The sequence below is a fragment of the Natrix helvetica genome (assembly GCF_964273705.1).
Source record: "Natrix helvetica genome assembly, chromosome: 11".
Classification (NCBI taxonomy): domain Eukaryota; kingdom Metazoa; phylum Chordata; class Lepidosauria; order Squamata; family Natricidae; genus Natrix; species Natrix helvetica.
The window spans coordinates 19,675,134-19,684,360 of record NC_138562.1 but is presented as its reverse complement, the minus strand read 5'-3'; the positions used below and the strand labels follow the sequence as shown (position 1 = coordinate 19,684,360).

At 44.8% G+C, this 9,227-nt stretch overlaps 1 protein-coding gene across 1 annotated transcript; it reads right to left on the bottom strand.

The window, feature by feature from the left end:
• Nucleotides 1-1,729: 1,729 nt before the first annotated feature.
• On the bottom strand, nucleotides 1,730-8,472 carry BRS3 (bombesin receptor subtype 3). The gene is made up of 3 exons (XM_081963842.1): nucleotides 7,924-8,472; nucleotides 5,449-5,797; nucleotides 1,730-3,257 (listed from the first exon to the last, which is right to left on the bottom strand). The coding sequence occupies exons 1-3, from the start codon at nucleotides 8,355-8,357 to the stop codon at nucleotides 2,862-2,864; spliced, it is 1,179 nt and encodes a 392-aa protein (XP_081819968.1). The 5' UTR covers nucleotides 8,358-8,472; the 3' UTR covers nucleotides 1,730-2,861.
• Nucleotides 8,473-9,227: the final 755 nt, after the last annotated feature.

Genomic DNA, 9,227 nt, shown 5'->3' with positions numbered 1-9,227 from the left:
GAGCATGGTTTCGAGATGACGGTGATTTTTATGATCTTAAACTCAATGCATCCGTTGCATATTTGAAAAAACACCAAATCATGTCAAAGGTTTATAGAATATAGTGAATTGGAATGGTTTCAAAATATTAAGATAAGAAAAGCCATTTAAATAATGCATTAGCATAGGAACTCAGAACGTATTGTGATACTGTAATAATAAGGCGGTAGAATACCTGCCGCCTTTTGAGCAGTACAAGCTGGAGACACCAATTCAGTCCAGTTGTTTATTTTTTTTTACTTGGGTAAAACTCTAAAAGCATTCATTTAATATTGAATTCACTGAATTCAATGGCACTTCTGGGAAAACAGTGACTTAGACTGCGCTGAAATCAGCAGCATTCCGCCCCTGTTGGAGGGTTTTTGTAACTGAAAATTCAATAAAATTAAACGCAATATAATTTCAAATGAATGCACAAATGATGACAGCTAATGAGTGCAATGGTTGGAAGGTGTGTGCCCTTTATATTCCATGGTTTTTTAAAGTGTAGTATGTATAATTCAGCCACCGGGGCACATAAACAATGGTTATTGACATATGTTGAACCAAGTAGGTCTTGGGTCAGGCCTGCAGTCATCTTTTTCTTTTGGATCTTTGGCCTGCCACACTTTCTATTATTCTACTATGCATTTTCTATTGTGGGAAAATGGGAGGGGGGATTGGACGGAGTTAGATGCTATGTAGCCATAACAAAATTCTTTCTAGAAAGCCAAGGTCATCCTTTGTCTCTGCACCTCTGCACCTGACCAGAACTGGATGGGTGGAACTGCCAGCATGGCAGTAGAAGATTGGACCATGTGATGGACTTGTGGGTGTGGGGACAAGATCCTGAACTTTCTACTGGGTGGAGAAAACCGGGAAGCTTTCAGATCTGGGTTTTCCCAGATGTGCCAACATGGCTCTCTTCATAAATTGGAACTTTGAGCAATATTTTGCTTTGGACTCTGATTTAATTTTGGATGCTATTTGGAACCTTGACATCTTGGTCAACAAACCACACTACAGCAAATAATGGCTTAGTGAGGGATGGGAATCAAATCTGTAGGGAAATGTGCAGTTTATCCTGGCCCCAGCTCACAAATTGCACTGTGGGGAGCACAGTAAAATCTCGTGCTGCTTTTCCTCCCCCTGGGTAGTCCAACCCAACAGTTGGTTCCTTATTTCAGTGGGGATTTTCCCCCGCAGCATACCCACAGGAGCAATGCTGTAACCCAAACCCTGGGAATATCTCCAGGCCTCCCAATTGTGGGCAAGAGAGGGAGTGCTTCTAATGAGGTTCGTTCAGATTGCAATGGCTAAAAGAAACAAGCTGCAACTCAGTTCTCGAACAATCTGTATTGTTCCACGGCGAAAAAGAATCCCCAAATCATTGTGCCAAGCTCATCTCAAAAGTATAGAGTGTTACTGTATGCCAAGCTTTCGATATTGATGATAACCCTCAACCCAACTCTCTGAGCACTATGGTCTCACATCTGCACATGGGTCCGAACCTCATAAAATTAGAAATTGGCCACTTTGGATTCTGTTGATTGCAATGCTCTTAACCCTTCAGGATTTTCCCCGAAGAGATAGGACAACATTTGGAATGGTTATAGGGTTTCCTGCCTGAGCAAGGGGGTTGGACTAGAGGACCTCCAAGGTCCCTTCCAACTCTGTTATTCAATAACAACTGGTAATACGGAATCGGTTAACCATTTCCTGTACTGAAAGCAAGCTTTATTAGGGATTCATCATTTAAATTTCACAACAAGGTTGCAGTACGATAGATGGTAAATGCAAACCTCTTACTTCATTCAAGAAAGGGGTAAGGACATGATAGGCAGTTCTCCACTTAACGGGCGCCAGGATTTTTCGTCGCGAAGCAATGTGTTTGTGAAATGTGTTGTGCCCGGTTTTAATGACTTTCAGCCACAGCGGTTAAGCAAATCATGCAGTCCTTAAGCGAATCCAGCTCTCCCTCCGCATTGACTTTGTGTGTTAGAAGCTGGTTTAAAGTATGACCGCCCTTATTTCAAAGTCCTCCTATATCTCCATAATGGCCTTGAATGCAGAAGCCAATGTCCCAGAAGCAGAATGGGAAGGGAAAGGGGCTTATTGGCCATGATTTGTAAGCAGTGTATATTTGCTGGGAGGATTCTGATGTTGTATGTGCCACTTTATGACTAATTGACACTAGTATCGCTTTCTAATGCAAGAAACAGTGGGTGGAAATTAATCCAGGAGAGAAGCAACCTAGAAGTAAGGAGAAATTCCCTGACAGTGAGAACAATGAACAGAACGGCTTGCCTTCAGAAGTTGTGGCTGCTCCGTCACTGGAGGATTTTAAGAAGAAATTGGACAACCATTGGTCTGAGATTTTATAAAATCTCCTGCTTGACCAGGGGTTTGGATTAGAAGACCACCGAGGTCTCTTCCAAATCTGCGATGCTCTTAATGCTATTTGGGCTGCTAGCCAGGCCTTTTCTCCTCCTGCAGTCGCCAGATAACAGCTCATCCTTTCCTTCCTACGCAGCTTCCAATGTTCTGTACCCCGATCTAAAGCAACCCAAGTTCTTGCTTCTCCTTGCAAGGCCCAAGGGAATATGCAAGGTTTTGATCAAGTTGAACATGCCTGGGAGGGCAGCTTAGGAGGAAAACCATGCGGGGATGTGCATGTGTGAAGCAGATGGCTGCAATTTGCAGCAAAGTTCTGTGATGCCGAGGTATGAGATCATAGGATGCATTGGGAAGATTTCCGCTGAGGGCAAGACGCTCTCCTTTACCTTCATCAAACTTCTGGATCTTGCCGGTAGATCTAGCGGGACGACGATCCCGAAGTACAATTAAACGCTCTCCTCTTCTTTGGTGATGCTGTAATCCGTGAGCAAAGTGACACTGATTTCTGAGCCCGTAACCGACATGGCTCTGCTCGGGGTGTGGGTCTGAGTGAGGCTGGCCCTTCTGACGGGCATCTTGGCTTTGCAACACGAGATTTCCTTCTTGAAATGTTGGCGGAAGCTTTTGCTCAGCCAGTAGAGAGCGAAGGGGTTGACACAGGAATTGCTGAAGGCCAACGCCCGGGAGAAGATGGTGGCCACTAGATGGAAAGCGGACGTGTCTATGGAAGTGTGGTAGGTGAACGAACGGTACAGGTAGAGGATGTGGTTGGGTAGCCAGCAGAAGGCGAACAAGCCTACTAAGACCAGCACGGTTTTGGCCACTCGCTTGCGGGATTCAATCTAAGGGGGAAAATATGCGCAAATTTATTGTTCCTGGTTTCTACATAGACCTCTTTAAATCAACCAACATCAACATGGCAACAAGAGATAAACACTGCTAGACCTTCTTTGGCTAATTGATGACTCCAAAGAAAGGATCGATCTATCTATCTTTCTTTATTTATTTATTTTCTTTGCTTTAAACCAATAATATAATGACAACATACAGCAGTTCATCCAAGCTCTCTGGTTCTCTTGAGTACTACTCTGAATGTTGGACCATAAAAGCATGACCCATCAAGAGTCTTCTTAGGTTCTCCTACAAGCCAGGTAAATTTGACCAACTCTGCATCCAACATATGCAGCTCCTGGGTGGAATTTACAGAAGGGGGTATTTAATTTTAGTAATTAGACTTGGAAAATATGGAGGAGGAGGAGGAGGAGGAGGAGGAGGAGCTCACCATTTAAATAATGGTGAGGGGAAGTTTTGTTGAGAAAACCAGTTTGGTGTAGAGGTTAAGGCACTGGACTAGAAGCAGGGGGACTTGAGTTCCAGTCCAGTGAGCTCAGTGATGGAAGTCAACTGGAAGTTAAATGGGTAGGGATGTCCAACCTTGGCAACTTTAAGACTTGTGGATTTCAGCTCCCAGAATTCCCCCGAGGAGTCAAGGACTGACTTACAGCAGCCTTAGGTTCAGCTTTTTATTTTATTTTTTATAAAAGCCAGGCTGGATTTGCTTCTGCTGCTGCTTGCCAGATTTTTCTCTGAGATACAAGTGGAGAAACATCTCCCCGGCTCTTTTCAGACGCTTATCAGCAGAAACCCAGAGCTGGGTGTAGCCTGTCCTTGATAAAAACTGCAAAGAAAACATGGTCTTGTGTAACACAAGAAGTAGAAGGAAAAACGGGTGCTACAGTTGTGAGGGGGAAAAGGCCAATTTTGGTTACTCTGGAGTTAAGTTCCAGATTATTCCAGATTATGGATTCAAAGATGAAGTCCACCTCAGTAGCCCGATTAACGGACCTTGCTGATTTATTATATATATCATCCATTGGCTCAACCTTTCATAGCCCCACCTTGACACTCAAATGCCTGCGAACATCCTGCGACTGAGCGATCTCATTGGGTTGACCTCCATGTTCTCCAAAAAGACCTATCTCTAAGAGAGCGGAAAAAAACCTGTTTCTGTTTTTCAAAAGACCCATGTCAACACTGGAGCTAGCCTGGCCGAAGCCACCTTGGAGCTTCAGTGTTGCCACACTGGAGCTGAAGGGGTGGGGAGGACTAGAGATAGCTTGGGCTGAGTAGTCAAAATAAGATACTTTGCCCTGGGAACCAAGGACGTTCTCACACCTGGCCGGAGTAAGGAGGAGCAGTGTCACCAGACCTGTGGACGCTGCCCTTATTGGGCCACGTGACTGATGTTTGGGGTTGAGGGGAAAACTTTTACTTTTAATGAGGTGAAAACCAAGGAGCTCCTCAGAGTTAGTTTTCACCAGATCTGTGTCCTGACCGAGGCTTCCCAAGAGCATGAAGCAGACTCCTTGTCCCGACAAAAAACCCTTTTATTAATTGACTGTGAGTTCTGCTCATTCACATCCAGCAAAGTCTTTCAAAGGAGGATTTACAGTCACAGACTTTCTCTGGCTTGGAGAGCTGCAGGCCAATATCTGCAAAACTTGGCAAGGAGTCTCGGAGAGTCACGAAGCATGGTCTCCTGCAAACTCCACTCCCCTTTCGCTCCTCTTTTATTTCCTCTGGAAGGGGCCATTCATCGTCCACTTGTGGCTTTACTCCCAAATTGACCCCTGTTCTTTAGCTGCTCCCTTTGTCTGGAAGCTCTGCGCATGCGCACACTAGGAACAGGTTTCAGCTGTTCTTCTGCCTCACTGATATCTGACTCTGAAGGCAGCTGATAACTGGCATAGGGCTCTGGCCCCCTCTCTCCCTCCGACACAGAGCCCTCATCAAAGCCTTCCCCAGATTCCAGGACTGGCCCATGTTTCTCCCCAACTGCCTCATTGTCTGCATTTGCTGCCAGCTCCACTGGCCACCGACAGGCCACAACAATATATGCCAATATGATGTTTCCAATAAAGCTATTCTTTGAGGAATTCACCTGCCTTGGAGTTTTTGCTTGGAATGGATGCATTACTTGGTACCCTGACAACCCAACTATCTAAGAAATGCAGGCTGGAAATCTTTGCCTACCTGTTTACGGGCGTGACCTTGCTCTTCTGCAGGCATACTGGACGTGCTTTTGTAGAGGGTCTTGGCAATCAGGAAGTAGTAGATAGATATGATGGCTAGGGGTAAGATGTAGAAGATCAAGAAGCAAAGCAGCGAGTGGACTTCCTGCAGGACCCGTTCAGAGACGGGATACGGGGCGCAGGTTTCGAGGGTGGTATTCTTCTCGGGCAGGTGGAAAGTATATAGATCGGAAGATACGGCTTCCGGAGTGGCCAATAACATGGAGACAATCCAGATGCAAGCCACTTTGCAGCAGGTCTTCAGAACGGCATCCGAGTGGAGCTCCAAGGGTTTCACAATCGCCTTGTACCTATCAAAGAGAGTTTGTGTCAGTTCTTGGAGGGCTAATGAAATGACCACCAAACAGTAGAACAGGATGGTCTTGAACACAAATGGGCAACCTTCTGCTGTGACCATTTCTGAGGAGAGAAACTCGGTGAGCAGGAGATTGATGGGGTTGTCAGGGTTCCAAATTGTACCCAAAAGAAAATCAGGAAAAGTCCAAGGAAAAGTATTGCTCAAAGTTCCAATTTATGAAGTGAGCCATGTTGGCACATCTGGGAAACCCGAATCTGAAGGCTTCCTGGTTTTCCCCACTTGGTTGAAAGTTCAAGATTTTGTCCCCACACCCACAAGCCCATCCCATGGTCCAATCTCCCACTGCCAAATTGGCAGCTTCCACCCATCCAGTTCCGGTCAGGTGCAGAGGTGCAGAGACAAAGGATGATGACCTTGGCTTTCTAGAAGGAATTTTGTTATGACTACATTTCATCTAACTCCTTACAATCCCTCCTTCCATTTTCCCACAATAGAAAATGCATAGTAGAATAATAGAAAGTGTGGCAGGCCAAAGATCCAGAAGAAAAGATGACTGCAGGCCTGACGGGGGTTGTGTCAGAGTGTGTCTACTATTTTGAGACTACCCAGGAGCAAAATACAGTACACAGAGGTTTTGTCTTTCTAACAGTGGTTTATATACAAGACTTATAATATACATACAGCAGCTGGTTAGCTATTACATCGTTATTACCCCGACAGGGTGGGACCTTCAGGGTTTTCCCTCCTGTGTTTGGGGGAGGGCTGGGGGGGTCCTTTGTTTTTCAAACTATGTGTCAGGCCTGGAAGCAGAATATTCAGGCCCTCCACATTAGTACTATGAGAAACTGGGAGGGGGGATTGTATGGGGCTGGAAAGATATATAGGCATCATAACATTCCTTTCTCAGAGAGTCGAGGACATACTGCTCTGCACCTAGAGGGGTGTGACTAGGAGGCATCTCCATTTCGAATGGTGCTTTGACTGGGCCATGGGATGGACCTGTGAGTGCTGGACAGGGATTTGAACTTTCTTTTGGGTGGGGAAAAACCTGGAAGCTTTCAGATTCGGCTTTTCCCAGATGTGCCAATAGGACATCTGTAATAAAAATGGAACTTTGAGGAGTCTTCTTTCGTTGGGGGTGTTACTTGGAACCCTGTTGAGTCTCTCTCAGGATTATACCACAATCTCTGTGTGTGTCTTACCCCGAAACGTGCAGAGAAAGAAAAATACACCATCGAGTTTTAGTGACTTTACTCACTAAGGTCTTCTAATTAGACTTCCAACCTCCAAACCCCGGGTACATCTTATCTTCCCCTGGTCCAGACGTTCAACAGCTGAACCTCTGGCGCTACTTATTATTATTTTTTGCAATTATACCTGTCCTATGAACTCCTCAAGTTTAATAAAGGCCAGTTGATTTAGTCCAGAAAATTTAAAATTTGTATGAATCCTAGGCAACGGGCCGCAGAGATGTTCTCATCATCCTGGCATTTCATTTTGTACTTTTTTGTAAATTGCTTTCTCACACCACTAGGTAGCACCAAGATATAGCAAAGATTCTTTTTCCCCTAAGGCATTTTGTTTTTCAAACATATCATTATTCTTTCTCTGGATCATTTATTTGTAAATGGTAATGGTAAATGGTATCACCCACACCGTAAACAGTATCATTTTTAGTTGTTAGCAGCGAATTTTAAAGAATTTGCTTCAGAATTTCCCTATTCTCTTCCTTTAAGGGGGAAAAAAAATCGGCCGCATTGTCTTTCCGTTACTTGGAAATGAAAAGGAACGTTTTAAACACTGAAACAGCCTAAAGGATAAGGAGATTGTGAACAGCAGTGATTCTGCTCCACTAGAAAAACAAATCTTCCAAACCGTAGCCCATGCAAATACACTCTCCCACGCATCAGAATTGGCATCCATTTCTGGTCAAAAGATGTCCCAGCTATCAACTGTGTGAGGATCAGGAACGATCAGACAGAAACAAAGAATGCAGAGCTTAAGCTGTGAAAATGTCTGGATCTGTCCGTTTGACAGCCAAGTCTATGGAGTAGCGTAGCCCTAGGAAGTTTCATTTCTTACAACGCCTTCACGAACAGTGAAACGCTCCAAACTCACCTGTCAGCGCTGAGGACTGTGAGCGTGAATACGGACACCCCCACGGAGGTTCGCTGAATAAAGGACAGGAGTTTACAGCCGATTCGTCCGAACAACCACGTATCCACAACGTAACAGGCAGCGTCCACCGGCACGCAGGTCAACAGAAGGAGCAGGTCCCCAAAAGCCAGGCTGGTGATGAAAATATTGGGCACGGTCTGCATGGATTTGATCTTGAAGAAGACTTTGACAAGGATGACGTTCCCTAGAAGACCCATGGAAATGATGGTGGTATAGGCTGCGTAAATAGTGCAGAGGGTCCCCAAATCAAGGGAAGCGTCTTCAGACCAGCTTTCCTGGCTTGTTTGGTTGCTCATTAAGGAGGCCGGCTCTTCGGTTGAGTTGACTCCTTCATAGAGATCGACGTTTCTCACCAGCAGAGATGACCTGGGCATTTTGGAAGGCTCCGGGTGGAATTGAACTGATAGGAAACCTTTAAAACTCACCCCATATCATGTCCTGTCAACGTGTGAAAAAGGTGAAGAGAGATACAAGCAATTCACCAGTGAAATCAACTGTTCAGGAGATTCAACTCTTTTCCTCTTGCTTGGTGGAGTCACCAAGCATGATAAAGATAAATATGCATAGATTTCACTGCTGAACTGTGTGGGAGGTAGAGAAGATGGTTGGGTTCTCTCTCTCTCTCTCTCTCTCTCTCCCTTTTTTGAATATGCTTCGGAGCTAATATGACAGCGGAAATGGATAGATAGAGAAGAAAGTAAATTCAGATTGCCAAATTTGAAAAGAGGCATCAGATGTGAGTTTCTTTCCATGCTGGATCGCTATTCTGTCAGCCGGTTTTCAAGTACATCCAGCTTTCTTCCTGACAGTTTATTTCATATTATTTGGCAAGAGACAGAATTCTGCCTCTTGGATCACTGGAATGTAACAGATTGAAAAGATGGAAGAGTCTGCCACAAACTAGACAGGTTTGAGAAGCAGAAAGGAAAAGAAAAAGATGGTTTCCTTTTTACGAGTTATCGAAACTTTGCTTGACACAGTCCAGGATGCTTCTGACTTAGCTGTGAGATCGGACAATCATCTACTGTAGTGGAATATAGTCTGGATTCCCCAGAGCAAGGTGTGGCATTGCAGAGGACCAAGAGACAGTTGGGTTGGGAGCAAGTAAGACAAGACAGCTTCTTCCTAGAAATTCTTAAGAGTATCTCTTTAATGGGTCAAGTGATTTGCTTTAGTTTGGCAAGATTTCTGTCTCTGTGCGAGGAACAATAAAGGAACTTGCTCAGGAGTAACTCTGGGGGTCT